Raw genomic sequence first — 24,017 nt, 5'->3', positions numbered from 1 at the left:
AGTCAGACTGGCCCCCACACTAACTGCAAATGTTGAAAGATGATCCATCATCCTAAAAGAAGCTGCAAATATTTTTAAACTACTATTCATATAAGAACAGGAAGGGTAACATTAGGATTTTGCCTTAGAAGACCCCCACTCACTAACCACATAAAGGGAAAAGTGTAAGATCACTGACAGTAATTTTGACTTGCTTTATCACAACAGAGCTGACTAGTTACAAACCACTGAATCCTCTGCACATGAACATGCTTCTTTCTGCCAGCTCAGTAAGTCCTTAAAAACTAAGCTCAAGTTAGTACAAAAAACTGTTTTCCATAATTATTTAAAATAAAAAGCACTAGAGAGTTTATTAAACCTGCTACAGAAAACAGAGCTGGACAGACTTTCCTGTATGAAGTATTATTATTATCATCATCATTAAGCACAAAAATATGTTATCTTTTTTCTTTTGTATTTGTTCTTTGGCTTAATAATGCTGTAATAATAAACACAGGTTAATTTTTTATCCTGATTCAGAAATGTATATGTGTTTGGCTAAAACATATATTATTGGAAAAAAATATTTGCTTCCAAGAATGATGATAATTATAGTTCTATTCCTCTAAATTACATTCTGTTAAAGCAGTGGACTGAATCATTTAATCTAAGTAGCCCTTCTACTGCCCTCCTATTGGCAATATCCATGACATAATCCAAGAATTACCTACTGAGCTGTGAGAGCTATATCCTCTCTTACACTCACTGTAAGGCTATGCTCCAGTAACTCCGCAACAGCTAAGAGGAGAAGGGCTATCACATAGCCCAGCCACATTTACATGATCTTTCAACTGAAGCTATGAGAGCAACTTAACTATAATTTTATAGTATTAGGAGAAAGATGGAAAACCAGGCAAACAAAGGGAAGACAACTACGGGCAGGAAACAGTATATTCACGATCTTTTGCTTCATTACCAGTTACATATTACTCACAGTCACAAAGCACTGTCTTCCTTATACAGCTCTTACAAAAATAAAGAATTAATAATTCATAAAAAGACACAATAAAAATCAAACAAAGAATTGCAGAAAGAATGTCAACATCCTACTCTGAATTATTTCAGGAGGCTGTAGCAAATCCCAACATTAGAGCATACTTAAGTCATGCTAATATGGATTTCCAAACTAAGGACAGCATCCCTCTTATATAGGACGGGGAAACCAAACAAGCAAGCAAGCAAGCTTGTATTTTCTGCGGTCTACAGAAGCAACAGGACACCGTGATACAAGCTGGGCTAATTTATCTAGACATACAGACATCATGTGTGAGAACATCATGTCAAATTCTGGAAAATACTTCAAATAACTTTTCACCAAAGGTATTTTTAACTGCTCTACCTCTACTAAACACCTTCTAAAAGCCATGTCTGCTAGGAAGTCCTTCAATTTCTAATACATCCTAACTCCCTTCTTTTTAAACTGTCACCAACTTTTAGGCTCTATACTTCCCTAAATGATTAATATGTCAATAAGGCTAATTGAAAGTTAGCATATAAGTGTTTATATCGCTAAACCAGTGTTGGTTTCAGACAATTTCACATTAGAAAGTGAGCTCCAAAAATTCTTACTGAATTTTAACATTGATAGAATAATACTTTTGTCTCTAAAAACTTGCAAGGAAAATAAAAATCAAAAAACCCCAGATAACTCCCATTGATTTTTAAATGAGACGAACCTCGAACAAAAGCACTTTTATCATACTGCCCAGTCTGCCTCTGTAAAGCTGCCAAAATTAATCCTTTTCTCTGCCTTCTTTTTTTTAATGCTAATATTTGTACAGTCTCAAATACCATATTTTCAAAGAGTAGTGTGTTCAAGGTAATCTATGAGTCTAGACATGATCAAAATCTCCTGTAATATTAAATTATCCCTTTTTCAATATTTTTATGTCCCTTAGATTTTCCTATGGTTCTCTTAAAATATAACCAACTAGACAGCTCTCCAGTAACTCTATATCAATAAAAAGTATTGCTCTTAGAGCATAAAAATGACTACATGATATAAAGGAACCAGAATTAGGCCTTAACCTGGAGTTCATGAACTGCAGAAAACTCTATTAGTCTCATACCAGATTAATCAAGCTCTTTTAAAACTGAGCGTGTACTTGTTTTGTATTTTATGTGTAACCGGGGGCCAGTGAGACAGATTGCATTTCGCATGTATAACAGAGCTTAAAGCTTTATATTACAACACATGGTTTTGTCTGAGATTTGGCATCTTCGCCTTTTCCTTCTGCTGAGCGTTATGAATCACATGAATAATCCAATGAAAATATTAGTGAAATCCCTAAAAAGTCACACAAGAAAGAATTTCAGTAGCAACAAAATGGGAATATTTTTATGATTAAGTCAGGGTTGTTATACAAACATGAAGAAAAGGGTTGAACTCAGTGTCATAATTATGGGCCACAAACCTTGGTATAAATTCAGAAGTGAACATTCTACCCCACAGGAAACTTTGGGATCACCAGTGAACTATGAAAAGGGCTTAAACAGATACTATGGGAAAATTTTCTTTTAAATGCATTTGCAGAAAATTCCTACACTTAAGTGCTTAAACTGTATCCCAATCCAAGTTTCAACTTCTAAAATAACAGTGACAAAATCAAATGGTGAAATTCATATCTGTGCATGAGAAACCTCAAGATTTACTACCATTTTGTCCTACGTATGCTTCTACCAAGCAAGAAGCAGATGGCCTGGTGGCTGAAGCAAGAGTATGATTTTCATCAAACAGCATGGTATTTAAACTCTTTTGTAACAGTCGTTAGACGTTTCAAAAAAAAGGTATTCTCCCAATATACCAACAAGTAATTTACATCAATTTAGTGATTTGACCCTTCCACTGACCACCTAACTGGAAAGTCTGATGATTACCTGCGGTAGTTTAAGAATTAGAAAAACAGAACAAGGCGGCAGCCTCACCTTGCATCCTAATTATGAATTTGAAATAGTGGCACTGCTGAGAGGGATTAATACAGATTTTGGCATTGACACTAACAAAGAAGTTCCTACAAACGCGTTCTAATATATTATTTTGATTTTGGCAAACAGCCAGTACTCGAGAGACCTCTAAAGTGAAAACATACTGAACCCTACTGGCTACAACGTATAACTTTACAGTTGGGGTTATACCATAACAACTCCTGCATATTGGTTGCCTCCAACAGAAGCACCTAGTTCAGACTTTCTCCCAGAAAAGGACCTCTTGTGTCAGGATAAGCCTGTAAATTGAAACACTTAATACACAGTATTACCTACAAGCCACAGTGAACTCAGACCTTAATACACTATATTTGAAATTCAGCACAGATATTTATGAATGATAAAACGTAAGTTATATCTTTGTTGGCTTAGTACAACTGTATTTGAATCTTGGCCATTATATTTGTGTTCAACAATGCAAAATGCTATTTTGGCTTCTATCAGGATGAACTAAAGGCACAGTAATCCAACTGCAAGGACAAAAATCTGAAATCAGCACTGAACCCAAAGCACATAGAAATTTGTATTAGCACTTCCTCAATGTGCATGTAGAATCTCTGCATGTACTGGAACACATCTCTTACAAGTGATGTTTATGTGCTAATTTTTCCCAAGTTTTTATTTAACTTTACACACAAAGTTTTAAACTGAAAAAAATCTATATTCCTTAGTTTGTGAAAATTACAGTTGACCTAAATGAGACCATTGCTAAAATACAGATTTTCTGTGTTTTGTCTTCCTTAAGCTTCACTTTTAGGCCTTATAAAGAAAGAAAAAAATCATCTGTTTGTAGTCTGTAGACAAAGGAGTCTATTTATAACCAGTTACCTTCAATTTCTTTGTTTAAATTCAATAGCACACTTCTTTTTTTTGGACTCGGAAGCAAAATTCAGGGCATCAAATGACTTTTTCAGCCTCCACGAGGACACTTCTTTTCACACTCATTAAGAAGAAATGCCACTCAATCCCATCCACACACAGCTCAGAGTAATGTAAGCAACAACATGCACATCACACTGCAAACAAAAAACTTTTACCCAATTCCTCTGGCATCTTCAAATCAAGAACACTGATGCTAGGGACTAGAAATACCAAGTGACACTGTGTTTAGTCATATAAATATTGAAATATTTCCTAATCCAAGTGAATAAAAGTTCAAAATGAAAAATTTCATCAACTGCACAGCAACCAAAACTAATTCAGGAAGATGCTAAAAAGACTTTTTTTAGTCTTAATATGTCAAGGCACTGTTCACCAAGTCATTAGGAGAAAGGCGTGCAAAAATAAGGTGAAAGTCTGCCACTAAAGTGAACTGTTTAAGCATCATCAGAGAGATGAGTTTTAATCACAGCATCATTCAACAGACTTTAAAAGACACCCATTGCTCCAATTTCCCTTAGAGTCTATAGCATAAGAGGATTGAAAAAATTTCTAAATGATTCTGATGTGAGAAAACAGTGGCACATCACTTACCAACTTTTTAAAAAACCTTTACACGGGTTTGGAGGTGGGCAACGGAGGGTATCCCAACTTCCTGAAACTGTTAGCAAGAACTTTTAAAGTACATTAAAATAAATCTGTGTTGACATAATTTAAAAGATTCCACGTTACCCTACTTTAACAACTGCAGTGTCCTTGCCTTTCACTTATATTGTACTGCTAGTCTACAAGTCATGTGGCAACATACTACTGGTCCATGGCAGGAATGGTAAGCCCTAAGAACGTACTTTCAATGACAAAATATTTATTTTCTCAAACAAGTTTTAAGCTATTATTAACATTTTGGGATAAAATCTCAATATTATAATTTGAATAACAGGTGCTTCATTCCATGTGATGATGACCCTTCATGTAACAGTGACAAGACGGAATCTTACGTGCACCAACCATGACTTGGTTATTTACTTTTTCAAACACGCCAAGCTAAAAAACTAGCACAAACAAAGTTTCAGAAATGAAGACATTATGTTAGTTATAAAGCATTTACTCCAACTTTCATCCATATTTAACAAGGATTTAATTTCAAGGCTTACAGACTCTTAGGATGGTTAGATATATGTACAGCTAACTGTACATAGCTATACACAGTTATACTGTATATAAGTAAGTTATAGGGCAAATTTTGATCCTGACCAGCAACGTATCATCCCATGAAATCTTAGGATTCTCTTCGTACTGCTCTGAAGTACTGCTTTTTGTGCAATCCAAGCTTCAGTTAAGCACAGACAAATCAAGAAAAAAGAGGAACAAAAGTAACTTATGCCAATCATAACATCCTTATATGTGAAATAATTAGCTGTATTCACAAGCAGTGATTCACATACTTAGAAGAACTCAGAGACATTATCACCACTGCATATTGAAATCCATAAGCTGTCCTCCACTGAGAAAGAAGGGGAGCTTCAATACAGAGTTTTCAGCAGATTCTTTATAAATTCTGAGTGAAGAAATAAAAAAATCTGTTTCTTCATTTGGGGTTAACAGAATATGCCAATAAACACACTGATAAAGATATGGAATGACCTAATTTAAGATAATAAAGGATCTTTATGGTTTTTAAGTGTCATTCCTTAATACTAAAACACAAAATGCCAAATCTACAATCAGTCATACAAAAAACCCTGTGCACAATCTGTACATGTAGCTGAAGGAAGGAGGCTTCTACAAAAGCATGAATGTTTAAATTCAGAGAATATGAAAACTTGTATTTACATTAATTTCTAGCTAAGAGCTTAAAATTTTTCTTCCTACTCTGATGTATAGTCCTCAGAATACTTACCACAGTCTCACAATGCTGTGCTGCAGATGACATGCAAAAGTCTTAACATCAGGAAACTAAATTTTATACTTTATCAGTTTCACATATAGTACTACACAAACAAATATGGAATATAACTTGTTAAACAGCTATCACATAGGTAGGTTTAAAAAATAATAATTCTTGTTGCGTCCTAAAAAAAAGTAATGTATTAGGTATACAGTTGTAATGAAGTTGAACTGAGTGTTATGTATAGTTAATATGTTATGCAAGAAAATGATATCGACAGCCTTCTACGTGCTGTATAAATTCACATTCTATTTCTATTATAATTCTGTTTTTGCAGTTAAACAAACTTTGTCATAGGATCATCATTTACCATGACCCTCTGAAAATAAAGTGAACACTGATTAGCACATTTTCTGGCACATGTCGTGTCTCTGTCACTAAACAATGTCTTAATTTTAAATTCTTGTTCGGAATCACTGCTTTGACAACTACTGTCACTGTTCAAGGTCTGCACGAAGCTTCAAACTGCATATTATCACCCATTGACAAACTCGACATTTTATGAAGAGACCCTTCTCACACTGACTTATCCTCCTTACCCTGTGTAAATAAGTAACAATTCATTTTATAACCTTGACTTTAAAGTCCAGCCCTTCCACCCTCTTTTTTCTTCTTCCTAAACAACTGACAAAGAACAAGGAAGCTGATTGAAGGGGTCCATTATGTATCAACTTAAAGAAAGGCAAAGTGATTGATGAAACTAGCAGTCACCTTCACTGCTAGCTACTGCACCTGTATCCTTTTTGTCAAATGACCTGAAAATCCTGCTGACAGTTTAACATTCACCACAAGGATACATTCTCTAGTACTGTAGTTTTGAATATTTTTATTTGCCCAGAAATTCATTGTAACATTTTTTAAAGATGGAAGCACACATTTAAAACTAGTAACAATTTGTATTTTCTTCCCACGTATCTTACGCTTTCTAACAGTTTACTTGGCAAAACTATTAAATAATGCCCGCCAGTAAGCTGGCAAACCACAGCTCCTCTGCAGGTGTCACACAGTTAAGTTGTTCACATTATGATCACCATTTCAGTAAAATTTGTCATTGGTGGTAAGAGAAGATCAGTTTTCACATTTCAGATTGTTTCAGAGCTTTTCAGCAACAACTATGTAAAAACAAAACCCCACTTTTTTTAGTTATTATTTTCAGTTTTTAAATAGTACCTGGCTACTTTAACACAATTCCGAGTTAGCAGATCAAGTAAAACTTTATTTCAGCCTCAAAAAGATGATTAAAAATGCCAACCCCAAACCTTTCCTATGGTGCTGGAGCTGGTCTACTATTCTGTATGAAATAAAATTTTCACTGGGAAAGTAACAATTGAGAGGCAGGAAAATCTCAAAAATAATAATAATAAAAAACCCCTGCTTTACTCTGTCTGGGACACAGCACCATTTCCTTTGGGCATTTATTACCTGTTAAAAACCAATCTTTTGGTGAGTGGCAGTTCAGGGTTTTTGAGAGCAAGCTGCAATATTTCTTCGGGTCTGCAGAGTCATAATTAAAGCTGAACTGAGTGGAATTGGAGAGGGAAGGTCAGTGAGGTGCCGTATGAGAGATGAGGCTGGGCTGATGGGCACCAAATGAACAAATTATGATGGGCCCCACTCAATGTGATGAGGTCAAATGCTTGTTTCTACCCACTGACAGTTCAATTTCCCTGAAATGTCTCTCGGTTCTCTATGAGCTAATTATGAATGAAAAGTTATCAACTGCCCTCACCAAAAAGAGCTTTCTTGGAGCTTTTAATGTCAAAATATTGTTAGAAACGTATGCTGGCCCAGCTTTTTAGCCAAACAATACCCTGAATAATCTAAATACCACTGTTATAATATATATACTTTTTACCTACAGTATAGATGTAAAGCCTTCCTCAACTGCTATTAGATAAAACACATATGTAAGTTTTATAAAGCAAACCCATACTACCATTTATTATCAAAGGGTACCCTGCTTATAGCTTTGTATAACATAAACCATATAAATTTCAAGTATTTCCATATTAATATTAATTTCCAGGAAAATATTGCTGGATTTTTACTTTTAGAGTATCAATGCCCAGCTGTATTCCAGTAACCACCTGCTATTACTGCACAACTCTAAAATAACTGATAAAAATGCACAGTTCTTTCATGGAGCCTCAGTTTTCAGAGTAGTCAACTGATTGTCTTTGTGAAATACTATCTTTTGAAAATTCAAGTACGTATGTTTGCATATACTTCCAAAGTTTTAGATAAGCAGTAAACAAAGAATTTTTAAAACAGATTAGTACATAAGTCGTATCTTTGAAGTGAAAAGAGAACAGAAAAGTGAATGGACTTTAAAACTAGCAACTGAGGACAGTAGTGTCTGAAAAATTCCAGACTACTTATTTGCTTAGAGATAATTTTGAAGATTTTTTGTGCCACAATTTTTCACTACTTCAAAGTTAAGAAATGACAGTAGTCTAATGCTTTGATTTATAATGTTACTTGGCTTCCTTTTATTACAAAGCTGTTCCTATTTGATATGTTTATTTGCAAGTCACCAATTTTAAAGGAAACACATTAGAAAAGGTGATCAGAACTTCACCTTGCAGTGGATTCTTACCTTTATACATGTACTACCCATGTACCTCATACTGAACAAGATGGGACTGTGTGAAAGCACTAATTATACCAACTTCTATATTATACCAATTAATGCAACTGCAGCACACACATAGTTACAATAGGATTTAAAGTCAGAATATATCTGCTATATATTGATTGATAAACTAAAATTATTTTTCAGATGTTAAGAATATAACATAAAACAAGTGGGGATAATGTAAAGGGAAACTTTTAAGTTACTGTTTTCTAAAAATTCAATATAAGTTTAAGGTTGTTTAAAGAAAGCGGCTAAAATAAGCAACTACTAAAGAGCAACAGAAATTAATCAATAAGTTTGAAGCAGCCATCTATGTGGCTAGCATATATAGCTATAATATAAAAGTAAGCCTGAAGATTTTCAGTACAGCACAATATTAAATTTATCAATATAACAGTTGCTGTCATTGTAGCTGGCATACTATCTTGTTAGACACACTGTTTATCAAGTGTTATTACAGCAAAAAATAAACCAACTGTGCTGCACAGAGTCTTCATGTTTAAGTAGCACAATTAAAAACAGAGAAATGCAGTTCATTCATTACAGAACCTTTTCAGGAAGTTGATTTTTTCTAATTCTTATTGTAATTGCATTGTTCTAATCCTGTATTATAAAGGCAGCTGCTTGCCTATCATTTGTACTTTCCTCGTTAATCCTGACTCAGTGAATTAACCTCTAATTACAGCCGTTAAAATTGAAATGAGCCTCTTGTCTAGCTGGGGCTGCCCCCTTCCAGTGCATGAGACTGATGAAAATTTTTAGGGTCAATGAATATGTCCCATGTCATGTCTGATAGATGCTAAAGATGTGAGGAGGTAAATGTTACCTTAGAAAGATGTGGTTGAAATTTTTAAGAGCTAGGTTTTATTGACAAAATAATAATAATAAAAATACAGCTTAAGCTACGTCGCTCTTCTGTCTGAGTTACATAGCATAACACACATACAAACATTCTGTTTTACATACATTACCACACTACATATTTAAAGAATAACTTATGGAATCATCATCATGCATTACACACGCTTGTTTTTAAACATCTAGCACCAACTCTGTTTACAGCAGTCCTATTTTAAGGAGGATAATATATATATTTTTCATGTTGGAAAGAAAAAAAAAAGCATTGCTTTAAAATTTAAAAAGCATTTAATTCTCAAAAAAAGTTGGATTAGTTTTAAGGACAGTATGGACTTCTAATGGAAGGCAAAAAAATATCAAGGGTCTCCTCACAGTAATTTATCTAAAGGAGTTTGGTTTTTGCAGTATCACCTCCCTTATTTACTGTTTTATAAATAGGATTTTAATATTGTAATTGCACTTCACTTTTGCAATTTTAGCACTTTTATTTTTAAACTCAATATTTGAATATTGGTTTAATCTTTTTTCACTCCAAGATTACAAAACAGTAAAATAGTAGTGGATCAGGAGCATTACTGTTAATCAAAGACCTGGTTACTCAGATTACAATTTAATTAATATACAAGTTGATAACTGATTATACACTGTAAAGAATTTATAACATATATGTAATTTATATAATGTATACATTACATATGAAAGCACTAAAGACCCAATCTGGAGAATATTTAGTACTAAAACACACAGCAATCAATTAAATCAGTGAGATTATACATAGTGATAATATAATAATACCTCTCAGACTGGGCATACTATTATTTGGGCTGGTGTCTTATATTGGCAACTTGTTTCTGACTCAGACGGAAGATCATGTTTGAGCTTCCAAATTAAATTCTCTAATTTATTTAAAAGAAGTTGAAAGTTCTTAACTGTTAAGTGTAGAGCTTGTTAAGTATTAATGCATTTAATAAACATAACACAGGTATTTTTAAAGGCCTGAACACTAAAAAACATCACAAATATTAATAAAGGGATTTCTACTTAAAGAATAAAGGTGAAATGACACTTTAAAGAATAGTGTCATGGCAGGTTTTTTTTTTTCAAGCTATTGTTTTTAAAAGTATGTGGAAGCAATTTCTGAAAGGACATTAAAACTTCCAAATATTGATGTAACACATATACCATGTTATCAATTTAAGAACATCCTCTTATACCACAAATTCATACAAACACAGAAAAATACAATCAAGTATGCAGGAGGTCTTTGTTTCATTCCTTCTTCTGTCTTGGCAATGGTTAATATCTGCTGATGAGCAGCTACATTCATTTGTAGATCTCCAAGAGCTTTCCCAAGGTGAGTAAGCACCATTATCCTCATTTTTCAGATGGAAAACTGAAAGATTAACTTACTCCCTCCAGATCACACAGCAAGTAGTAAGCCAAAAATAGAACTAATTTTCCATATGTAACACCCAGTTCTGTATCCACTGGACCACGCCGCCTTCTCATAAGCATCAGTCACACCTAATCAGCTGCATAGCCGTATTTTGGGTGGCACTAAGAAAGAGTTGATTTTTAATTCTTAAATATAAGACTACACCTTTTCACTTGCTTCATAGGTACAAACTTTCCCAGGCACTTTACTAACACGATATTTGTAAAAAGCAGCTTCAACTAAGCATTATGCTGCTACAAACATTGTAGAGCACAAAGCAGGGAAAAGTAGAGACAACACATATACTTTATTCCAGATGGAAAAAGCACCATCTTAAGAAGCAGAGCTGGAGATAAAACTACACAGAACTCTAAAAACATCTCCACTCAATGTGCAAGTGTGGTCAACAATGCAAACTATTTATAAGCACACACAAAGATAAAATACTTGTAGATTATTTTGTGGCATACTTCTCCCTTCACCTCCCCACAACAAACCTTCCCAATTTCAATCTTTAAATAAAAAGGTGGGCTTCAGAATAAGTATAATGAAAACATTTAATGCATAAGAAAAAGCTCTCCTGTGATGAGACACCAAAAGGATAAGACATTTCTTACAGGAAGATGAGAAACAAGAGGGAAAATGGTAAACTATAAAAAAAATTATAACATTGTATCAAGGATACCATAAGCCTGTGTTAAGATAACACAAAACCACAAAAACATCTGATAGTCTGAGTAAAAAAAATTTTAGAAACATCCAAAGAGGGATTAGATATATTTACAGAAATATAAAATTATTTATTTAGAAAACCAATGGTAGTTGAACAAAATCTTTCTGAGAACACATGGCATAAGAGTACCAAAAATCTAGTTGAATCATCACATGCAGTTTGCTGCTATCACAAGTGATTGCACTACATCACTTTCATGACATTCACAAGTTAATGTTTCTTCTGTTACAGCCAATACTGAGTTAAGAATTCAGACCACAGCTTATATGAATGAGAATTGTATCTAGTTATAGAATAATTACTGCTAACAAAGCTCTGAAAAAATAAAACTCATGAAGCTGAGTGTACATCAATAATTATTTGGAAGAACTTCTATTCATTTCTCTACTGTAGGATTTTGCAAATTCTTAAGAACCTCATGCTAACGTTTCCTGCAAGCTGCATACCAGACTAGTGATATAATATAACCCATTATTGGAATCCTTGTGCTCTTGGTACTTCTAAGGAGAGAACATTTATACAGGAAAAGAATATACTTCAGAGTCAGTCTTAACACCTGCTATAGTTGAACTAGAAACAGCCTAAATGGACAAAGCAACCTAAATGATATGGAAGTTTTCCTCTGTAAAGACTACCTCAAGATCTTAGAAATTAAAATACTGTTTATGGTGTTCTATTCTGAAAATATCTCTAGTTGAATATTGAGGGAGTTCATGTTTACTATTTCTCAAGGAATTCTGTAAGTGTGCTCAATTTGAAATTAAATGTATTTATCACCTGGCTTGACAGGTCTGCAGCTCGACCTTGACTTTTGTCAAAAGCTATTATTTCTGCTTTATGCATCACCACTCTAAAGAAGTTCTCAAAGTGGATCTCAGTCAAAAGTTCTGTAGAAGACATGAGACAGAAACAACATGATTTACTTCTCCCTTTCTAAACAGTTTCTGTGGAACTCCAAGTAGTAGGAAACAATAAAATGTATCACTGATAATAACTACTATCAAGAGAACATGCTGAACATGTCAAATAAAACCTTAGTAAGTAAAGTGGCACCACCTCCACAATTATACCACACTTCCATTTGCACAACAATTAATGGCAACACTAAACTGTTTCATCAAATAATTTTTTAAGAACCTCCTCCCTACAACAAGAGTTTTCCCCTCTATTGCTACATGCCTTTATCATGAACTTCTCTTATTGACCTTTTCCCCAAATTATCTTTTATTTGGGGCAGGGGAAACAATCTTCTCCCTTCAAATCATACTCAACTCAGCCCATACTTCCACACACTTTTTACCCCATCCAACTGCTGCTACCATCTGAGTTCATATCCAGCTATCAGTTCTCCCTTACACTATCACTGTTCTGAATCATTTCTTGCTTCCAAAGCAGTATTTCCTTCTCACTAATTTAATTTTTAACACTATGTGTCATTTTTACCAGTTAATTATCATATGCAGCATACTCGGGGCTCTAGTCATATAGGAGAGCAGTTGCTTGTACATCGCTACCATCTAAAATCCTAATGAGAAAAGAAAAAGTAGCTTAGCTTATGGTCACCATAAGTCCTCCTCTTCCTCCTCTCACCATTCCTGTTTAAAATATTATTTCCTGCATCAGGTTATAACCCTCTCTGTCCTTATGTCATCTGAAAATTTTGCTTTCAACATTCTCTTCTCTCACTTTATAACCTCTCATTAGAGGACAACATACATTTCCACTGTTTTCAGACAACCATTTACATTGACAGTTTGCAGCTTTCTCTCACCTATTTTTCATTGGCACCACATTAAGACTGCAAAAGTATCTATCTAAAACTGAATTGATTTCAAACACAGTTTCCCCATGCACTTAAGTCTGCCTTCTCTTGCATCCACACCCCGAAAAGCCCCACAGTAGCCCCTGGTGACCTCAGTTACCTGGTTTGGTTGAGCCACAAAGATGGACTACATGCACCAGGGCAGAAGTATGCACAAGGATTTACTATGTTTTGCATTCACCTGGAAGCAAGTTATCCATAAATTACCACAGAATTTTGTTTTTCCTGGAACAAACTATAATATGCATGTGTGCGTTTATATGAAGAGGAAATGTGCTATATGTAAACATGAACCACAAAAACAAATGAGCTGCGGGACAAAGCACTGGGTTATGTACTGTAGTTTCTATTCAGGGATATTTTGGTTTTGTATGTTTAAAGAGAACCATACCATTACTGTAAAACTATTTTTGTATTTATGCTTTCTATAATGTTCAGCAGCTATGAATCTGGAGTTCTAAGTTTTCTAAAAGCTGTATCCAATTACAGTGCTGAATGATTTGAATAATAGACTGCCTGACACATTCCAAGATAAGTGGCTGCTACATTTCTTTGATATTAGGGTCATATACTGTACTTAGCTATTTTTACTCCATGGTCTCTATTGCCTAGTAATAAATTAATTTCTCGCTGTTAGTTTGGCATGTGCCCTACAGTTAAATTAATTTTCTCTCCCATTGAAGGAGGAAAAAGTTTTCTGAAGTATGACAACTATGATCCTTATTTTTAGAATTAGTCATCACAGATCAAACTCAAAATACTATTTTAAGAGGGACATTCCCACATAAAGTCTTAAAAGCTAATTTTGTGTTTTAATTTTTAGAAAATTACCTGATGGTGCTGAACAACATCTGACAAGTTATTTAACTACCTGCACACAAGCCTTTTTACTATATATGGATATAATTTGGAAGAACAGTTTTTAAACAACATTTAATTTTTGTTGCTTCCTGGTACACAAAACTCAGCAAAAGACTTCATGTACATTTGCAATCATTATCAACGGCAATAAGAGTTGAGCTTATCTCTGAAAACAGAGTACAGCCCAAAACATGTAATCACTATCCAGGCAGTAACAATTAGTTCTTATGTGATTTGGGCTGTTTCCAGTACAGGGAGTAGGAGGAAATGTTCCAGCTTCTTTGCTGGTTACATGTTTTACCAGGAACACAGCAATAGGAAGAAGGAGGCACTTTCTGGAATCAACCCTTTTCATGCAGAACTTCTTCCATTGTTTACCTGACACCTTCTAGCTCTAATTCCTCTACTTCACTGCAGCCACCTTCTGAAGAAGCAATTTAGCAAACGAATTGTGGCAATCATGAGGAAAGCATGCATGAATGTGGGAGCGGAACATGTGTTCATGTACTGTAGATGATGAAAGGACTAAAGACATTCGCAACAGGGGTGTAAAGCTTCTTACATTACTGATCGCTATCTTTAACTCACCCTCAAAGACGGTAACTGTGAAGTAAAGCAAAGACACCATAGTCATGCTTAAAATAATCCAGACCGAGGAAACAGATGATTGACTGTGTTTTGAGCTGTCAAAGCCATAAAGGATAGCAAAGAAGCAATTGTGGGATTGTGATCATAGGAATAACAACACAGTTGTAGTTAAACTCAGGCTTGCCACCAAACACTGCATACTGACTGCACTGCAAAACAACAAGGAAGGGAGTTTCTGGCATTTTCAGATTGTGACATGTGAATGACTATGCATCTGGTAAAGTTACACAGATTGTTACTCCTCTGCATGGAATTTAAATGGCATTACAATTTTCTTATATATCCAGCTAATATCCAACACATTATCTGGAAGTCTACTTTTTCAACACCAAATTTTAAAGCCTGTAAACATGAAACTGAATCATCAGCTAAGATCTTTTATTTCTTGAGTCAAATCATTCATGCAGTGCCTTTATGTGAGAAGTATTTGATTTTGCAAACGTATTGCTCCCAAAGTCAACACAGAGTACTTTACCAGCAATTATTAAGGTTGCAGTGTAGGTTGTATATACCAGTCTCACTAAAACCAAGGCTATGCTAAAAAATGCCTGTGCATCTGATACTTTTTCTGGTCACTCCCATCCACTTTCACAAAGATAAGTATCCTATATCATACTTCTGTAATTCCTTATTAAATTGCAAATTTAAATTGGACACACAAAAAGACTAGAAAAAGAACAACAATCAACCAAAGAAGAACAACACAAACTACTATCTTTTACCCCAACACCTGAATGTCCTCTACCTCCATGACTTTGCTAACCTTAATTATATCTATAGTTTTGAGATTCCCTAATGGAAAGTGCTACAAAGCAGAAAGCACAAACAGAATGAATCATGACACATACTGATACACCACTGATTGTAAATCTATATCCTTTTTATTTGCACCAAGGGGCTATGCTTTGTACACCCATGAAAAATTACTTCCAAGTAGCAAAATGTCATAATTGGAACCATGTATGGTAAAAACAAACATGATGAGGATTAACAGGCATGTGATTTTCTTGTAGTTTATTTTTGGTAGTGTAGCAACTATATGATCTGAAAGATTTGTATAATTTGGATAATTTGTGAATTAAAGTTTCCACAAGGCAGAGAAAAAAACAGATTGAAAGAGAAGATTAAAAATCCTTGAAGGCACCCTTCTCAAGACATGCAATATTCATACTTTTCTCCACGTTTCAGAATGTAATTATTACACATCAAAAAAAGCTGCCAGACTTGAATGTAAACCAGAATTTCATACAAGACCTTTATAGGTGAAAGTATTTTTAAAAAAAAAAATCACTTTAATGACTGCCTCAAAAACATGTGAAATGCTTAAATTATGATACCCCCCACACCCCCTTTTTAAAGGCTACTTACATCAATGACTGATGAACTCGACAGGCTTAATCCCTCTAGGTCTGCTGTTAAACTTTGGGATAAAACAGTTGCTGTAGGAACTGCCACAGGAGTTGTCACAGGACAGACTAGAAGTAAAAAGGCAATTTATTTAAAAAAAAAAAAAAACAATTAAAATACTAGGAAGGACAATAAGCTGTCTTCACTAAGTGTAAAAATGTTTTGCATCTTGATCTAATTATTTTATCCTTGTAGATATGTTTCTTAATAGCAGAAGATTATTTTTTCAGATGTATGGCCCCAATGCTCAAAATAAACTGAAAATATAAATAAAACTGATATATGTATAAACCACATTATTTACATTAGGAATATTTAGTCCTCCTTTCCCATTTTTTCCTCTATTTTATCCTTCAGACCGATCCATATTATGCAGCATACCTTCAATGACAAGTTATGTGCAAAGTACACATTAATGCAATTGCAACGTGTGTTGCACCTATAGAAGTAAACTTGAAGAATGGCATTACAAAGCATAGACCACAACCAGTGCCAGCTCTACCCTATTCTTCCAAGATTACATTTTAATCTGTTCTTCAAAATCATGATTTTCAGTATCTAATTATAGTACCACAATTGGTTCATAGGTTGCACAGATGTACAACTAACACACATTGGCACCTCAGAAAATAAGCCTGCTTTAACAGAAAACAAGTCCAGACATACAAACATTTTCAGAATAAATGTTTCACATACCAATATATATTCTACATTTTTAAACTATTTCTCAGTTATAAAACAAACAAAATCACATACTGTAATATGCTTAAAAGTAAGTTGATAGTCTAAGCAACTTTTTCTTTTTGTCAGGAAGCTGGTACGATAAATGAACAAAATCAATGTTTCAGACATTTAAAATTCATTGAATTAACTGAATTGAATTTATGCCATGGGAAAAATGAGGACTTAATCAAGATACTTACAATCATCTAAATCTAAGAGAAACACGTCTTGTTTATTTGGAGCTTTTTTATCTTGTACCAATTTTTCTTCTTTCTGTCAAAATAGATGAATATTTCATCTTTTACCATATCAGAAAAAATGTTTAGTACTTTTATAAAGAAGTGTATTTTCTCTGCTGTAGAAGAAAAATATATCCATTTTCAGAACTTGGCATTCAGAGAATTCATCTAGGGAGAAAGACTTCTTTGTATAGGTAAACTAAACCTAAACTCCACATGTGAGTTACATTTATTCCTCTGACGCCCATGCTTTAGTTTATTCTTAATAATAGTTGTTACTCAAAGAAAATTTTGGTGGCAGATCAGACAGACATTTCTGTTGAGACCAATAAAATAGAGATAGAAGCATTTTTTTTGACAAGAGACTTAGTGCTAACATTTCTGTTTCCATATGAAAACCAGGACAAAATCCATTCAATAAGAAAGTAGCGTTATTTGCACTTATCTAGGAGTATGGAATCCCAATCATGTACTGGAACTTTACTTAATTGATGGACAAGTAACAAAAAGTTGATTTTTGTCACAAAAGATGTTTCAATTTTAAGCTTTAAGTTGAGTTCTAGTAGTAAGGACTAGCAGCACTTTATGTAAAGAGTAGACTAGTAAATAAGTAATCTCGGTGAGTTGGCAAACAAAATATATTACAACAAAATTTGTTTCAGTACAGCTAAATAAAAAGTTCTAAACAAATCTAATGAGAGTGAGTGCCAGTCGTATCTACAGAACATGCCTAGACAGTGATGATTCAGGATAGAATTTAGTATGTCACAGCTTAATATGGACTCCCAAGAGGGTGGTTTAGTAAAAAGGATTTATCTTTGGATGTAGACAAAACCTAGACATGTTACCCACTGGATGCTCATCAGACAGTCTGTCATCATGCTATTCCTATCCACTCTTAAGCATCCTTTGTCTGGATCAGCTGGAGAACTCCTCTGCCTTTGCTCTCTTTGGCTCACTCACCAGAAAGAAAGCTTTCATTCTTTCAGAGAACGTCAACTGCCTTTAGACTTTAAGGCATTGATCATTACCCAAAGTATTGCAAGTAAATTAAATTTAGTCCTTCCAGGAGTCACACTTCTGCGAACCTTTTAATTTAGCAGTTTCCTCTTCAACAGCATGTGATAGCCAAATGCATATAAATATATTATTCTTCTACCTTTTCTAATAAGTGAGTAAAACTCCCTATGACCATTGCGGCCTCCATTTCTTGAGCATTTCTTGCAAGTTTTCACAGTCTCTTCAGGCATTCAGGATACCAATTCCTACATGAGCTTGGAGCCCATTCAGAAACTCAGCATCTAGAATCACTTTGACTAAATGACTCCTCTCTTCTAAAGCTGCATTCCCTTTCTTCTAGTCGTTTCTCAACCTCATGGTCAGTTGCAAATTAACAATAAAGCTGACTACTTTTTTTCCAATTTTGTGAGAAATTCCACAGTTCCCTCCAAAGAACATGGAAGAAACTAGCTGATGCTCTCGCTATTTGAAGCCACTGATGTTAATGACTGTCAGGCTTTACCTAAGCCAAAATGACATTGCTTGTCATTCTTTTCCAATAAACCCAGAGCTCATATATACAGTAGTTACTTATGTGCTCATTACAGATGTGCTTTAGATATTCTGGGAGTAGAAGAATCTTGTGGACAGAGAATAATGGAAGCCACTATTTTAAAAATTATTTTAAAATCAAAATACTTCAACGACCCTTACCACTATGGTATTTGAGCGTTCCACTACTGCTGATTTATCTGAAACACAAAACTCCTCTGGACAAAGGAAATACTACAAACTTTCTTTAAAATGGGGCTAATATTATTCCATTCCTTATATGCCTTGTCCAGAATTAGTGAGGGATTCTGCTGCAGAACACGCTCTCTTGAGTTCAGTTCTGGCCACAACTACCAGACTTCATTTTTCTGTTCCAGTGTGATTATTTGCAAGTTATTAAGCTTCTTTTGGCTATTAAAAAAAAAAAAATCTGTAAAATAAGAACAAATAGCATACTTCATAAGCTACAGGTTCCACTTGAATTACTCATGCTTATGAAGTGTGAGAGAAACAATTTCATGACAATTCTTTTAATGAATTCCAAGTCTTTTTACAGCACTATTTGGTCAATATTTAGCCCTGAATCAGGGGACCAGCTGTTATCTGCAGCACTTTTACTATAAACTATGTATCATGACTTTTTTCCTAAACTAGAAACTCTTCAGACACTGGAACATACTAAAAGAGAACATAGTTAAACAAAATGCAAATATATTTAAAAAACCCCAAAACTCAATTTCCATACTCTTTCACTCCCTACTCCCACTTATCTGTAAGATACAGTTCTATCTTCAACTATGATTAAGGTTCAAAAGTTATTTTTAACTAGAGTTCTGTATTTGCTAATTATTCCAGTAGAGATGGAATTTCTCCATTCCCTTTTATTATGCAGCCAATTAAAGACTATAAAAAATGGCTCGCCCACATGAGAGGCTATAGCACAAGGATGAGAATTTTGAATATGCTTCAATTCTGCCAATGGCAGCATTCCTAGGTCAAGATATTTAAAAAAATTAGGAGTCAGAGCCAAGAAATGCTCTTACTGTTAATCTGTTTACTGAAGGCAATTAAGATAGAACATCCTATGTCACAAATAACATCAAGAGTTTCAGCCTGCTTCTTCTTTACTTATTTTGCGATTCTGAAGTAGTTACTAAGTACATATCACAAAGCTCAGTATGTAATTTTATCTTATAAAATGCATTTCTGTACTGACATTACTTTGAATCTACTATGTAATTCATCTTTAAAAATGGGGAAAAAGTCCTTCATGAGAATTTATTTCTTACACTTCAAAATAAAATAAAATGGTCCTAAGACACAAGTACAGAATCATTACATCAAGGTAATGTATGGTGAGAAAAAATTCTACCGCACACTTTATCAGAATACTGTACTTAAGTACATCCATTTACTCTAAAAAAAATAAAACAAACCCAAAAAAACAAACAAGCAAAAAAAAAAAAAACCAAACAAAACCAACTCTACCATCTGGGAAATGTAAAATCAGAAGCTAACTAAATCAAGACAAAGCTAATGTTAAAGTATGATCACATCTTTTCTACTTCAGTCAAGTGTGTCAAGTTTAAGTAAATACTCAGTTACTTATACGTGTGTGTATGCATGCTATATATATATATATATATATCCATAAACACACAGGTATTTTCATATTTATATGTATATTTCTATATCAGTGTATATGTATTAATTGTGTGCTATTCTGTACAAAACAGCAAAGAAATTTATTTACATTGGTTTTGCCTATTGCAAACATGATTATTTTTTAATTTGTTTTTTCCAAGAAAAGAAAATTGATTGGCTTTCTAGGAATACTAAATAGCCAATGACTGCAACAAACACTACCAACAGGTATTTCTATCAAATGAAAAAATCTTTGCATTCCAAATCAAGACAATAAAAAGGCTCTGACGTGTCTGGCATTTTTCTATAACATAATTTTTCATCTTTTTTCTTAAAACTAAGTCTACAATATAATCCAAACAGTTTCCTACCACGAGAACCCACTATGGGAAAAGCAGAATACTAAACAAAGAAGTTAAGCTATATTCCATCAAACATTTCTCCGTTTGCAATTCATCTTGGTAATAGAGATAGAACCTGGTAAATGCATATAGGACTTGAAGCAGGAGATTTCTCTTGCTCAATGCATAATTCATGTGCTCCGCCTGCAAAGTGTGTAAAATGAGAATTTCACACCGCAGCATAAGCCATGGAGCTGCAGAGAAAAGGCAGATGAAATCATATTTTGTTGTGCGAATTTTATTTCTTATCCTCCCAATATTTATACAAAACCATCATTGACAATCCAAATGCATTGACAGATCACCCACTGTTTCCATTGTGTTAGCACTTGAAAAGAGATCAGGCAGAAAGATAGACAATTTGTTTTTGTATATTTTTTTAAATAGTGGATCAGGTTTTTAACAGCTGAGTGACTGTATTATACTTGTATAAGGAGGTCAACAGTAACTGATTTTAAAATCCCACTGTAGAGACAACTACTTATATATGCATCATCCTTAAATCTGCATTTTAGCTCTACAATATTTATGCTTACAGTATAACATGTTTCTGAACACATAAACTATCCATATTTCAAAATTATATAATACACTGCAGTACAAGAGAACAACTTTTCTATTTACTGCAGCTTAATACCAGTGAACACAACAGCTGTTTCAAAATAATTCCTCAAGAGAATAAATATGAAAGCATTAATAATATATTCAGGAAAAATAATCTGAAGTTTTTGTAATCTATTTAATGCTAGTGAATGCATGGATGTATGCACAAATTAAGCTACCATGTGAGTGTAATCAAACCTTTTTTATTATGAAATTTCTGCTGAACATGGCACTGGTACCCAACAAAACATTTAGGATGGTAAATAACACCCAAAACATCAGCTGTGTAACACAGTTCGTAATGTGTAGCAAACTGAAAAACTATAAAAATGAAGTCTACTAACTACTCCTCTTAACATTATATATTTCAGAAAATATTTTATTTTCTAAAGGAAAGGAAATACTAATGAATCATGTCCCCATATACACTGACCAAATTAGGAATACCCTGTAGCAGAATAATATACGCTATGGCTTTTCCAATAAAGATCTATCAGAATAAAATCACACATTTCTGAGAGCCTGGCTGAAACCATCTGCTTCCTGGGCAACGTGAAAAGAAGTCAGGTAGGAAGCAAAAAATTCAAAGATTTTTCTGGAAATAAAATAAACACGGGTGGTTCTTGTAAAATGTACCTCTACACAGGGACTCTATACAAGACTATCTAATGTTCTTTGAAGTTTGTTAACAACTGCTTTCCTTTCCAGCTTGGAAGGACTTGTCTAGGTTATCATCAGTTAGCTCCATCTATCATCACAGGGCTCAAAACAGGTCTCTCTTCAAAAAAATCTATTAGGCTAGTTAGCTTAACAATCACCGTTGACACAAAATACCTGTGATTCTCCCTTCACTCCCTCATCCAATTACACTTCTGAATATAACCAGTTATCAAAACCACCTCAAGTATAAATACAGTCATCCAACATGGCTTAAATGGAACGTAACTTTGTGGTCCTAGAGATTAATATAGTACACTGAAATAGTCCTCTGTGTTCAAGAGCATTAAATTAACTTCCCCCTGCCACCTTTATATATAACCATTGTTGTTAACAGTCCCATCAGCCATAGCTTGTTGCCCTTACATTAAATGTGCTAATTTTTTAGTGAAAAAGAATTTAAGGAACATAGACATTTAGCTTTTGCACAGTGAGCTCTATGTTATCTTTTCTTTTCAATAATATCCTTGCTTTTTTTCTTCCTGTCATGCTTATAAACCTATTGCTATTTGTTTTGATATTTTTTGTGATGTTTAAAGGCTTACAAATTTTCAGTTCTACCCTTTGACTCTGATCAAGTCTTCTGTCAGCTGCTTATAAATATTTTTCGTTCCTAACATGTTTTTTTTAGGTACTTCTTAATCAAGTAAGACTTGAGGACTACTGCAACATTCTTCTCTTAAAATCCAAGGGCTTGACAATTTTCCATTGACTTCAAGAAAACAAATCCGAGCTTCTTGAACAATCTGGTTCTCATACTCTCCAGTGTATTTGACTTCACACATTCTCAACTGCTGTTTCAAAACACAAAAAGCCTTTTTATGCTAGTAGTCCTCACGTATACTGTGAAATAACCAGAACAGTTTAGATAACTGCAGTGAAATAAATCATGAACAACGGCACTGATATCCTGAGAAAAAGGACATATGCAGCAGAGAGAAGACACTGTTGTTTGAATATGGTTTTGCAGTGGCTGCTCAGAACTAAGCAGGTCAGAGTACCTATTACTTTCCGGTGAAAAAATACTGTGCTAATATGAAAAGCTGAAAACTGTTAGAATTGATTCATGCCCTATCTAGTGCCAAAGGAGTTTATTCTGAGAGGATTTAAATTACATTTCTTGTGCTACCATTTTTTGGCAAGATCCAGTTTGGCTTCTTTATCAGAAAAAACTTTTCATAGGTGTGTTACCCAGTGTGCTATTTGGGCAGGAAACAACGTTCAAACCATGGAAACACCCCTCCATTTCTCAAATGCTACAGTCTCACTTCATCTTTTGTTTTACTTGGTAGAAGGAGGGAATAGATTAAAAGCTAAGGGTACAACTTAAGAGTTCCTAGGCAGACCTATAAAGTTACAAAACAAAGACCAATTACAATTTAAGTTCAAGATTTAGAGAAATAGAGAACTTTACCTCTTCAATTAAAGGAAACGCATGCCAAAACAGCTTAACAAAGTTACAGCCTTCCCTCTTAACTGTTCAAAACACACCTGTCCACCAGCTTCTACAACTGCATCAAATGCAACAATGTCTGTTTTGACTATTCAGCAGCCTATACAGCAATCCTGACTGAAATGTCTTGGCTTAACGTAAAATGCATCAGAACATCACTTAATTTTCAAAATCACGTATCAGTATCAAAATGAAAACTTCTGACCTACAATTTTACCGTTCAATTTTTCATAAAATGTATAGAAAGAAATCCACAGGAAATATCTGATAACAGGAAATTAAGTTTCAGAAATTCTTTCACTCTTCTACTTTAACAGATCTAGCATAAAATTCCTCATTTATTTATTTTTTAAGTTAGAGGTAGTTACAGAAACAGAAATCAATGCTATTAGCTTTAGGTCTATAATTCTACCTTGAGTATAATGAACTTTTAACC

General features: G+C 34.1%; 1 protein-coding gene across 4 annotated transcripts in view; it reads right to left on the bottom strand.

The window, feature by feature from the left end:
* AP3B1 (adaptor related protein complex 3 subunit beta 1) overlaps positions 1-24,017 on the bottom strand; it is a 160,730-nt gene that overhangs the window by 36,345 nt on the left and 100,368 nt on the right. For all 4 annotated transcript variants that reach the window (XM_042804700.1, XM_042804698.1, XM_033009138.2 and 1 more), the window contains 2 exons: positions 17,174-17,246; positions 16,212-16,318 (listed from right to left, as the gene is read on the bottom strand). In XM_042804700.1, coding sequence (XP_042660634.1) covers positions 16,212-16,318; positions 17,174-17,246 — 180 coding nt within the window. The remainder of the gene's footprint in view (positions 1-16,211; positions 16,319-17,173; positions 17,247-24,017) is intronic.

This window comes from Tyto alba, unplaced genomic scaffold (assembly GCF_018691265.1).
Source record: "Tyto alba isolate M040663 unplaced genomic scaffold, T.alba_DEE_v4.0 Super-Scaffold_42, whole genome shotgun sequence".
NCBI classification, from domain to species: domain Eukaryota; kingdom Metazoa; phylum Chordata; class Aves; order Strigiformes; family Tytonidae; genus Tyto; species Tyto alba.
This window is presented reverse-complemented; position numbering and strand designations above follow the sequence as displayed.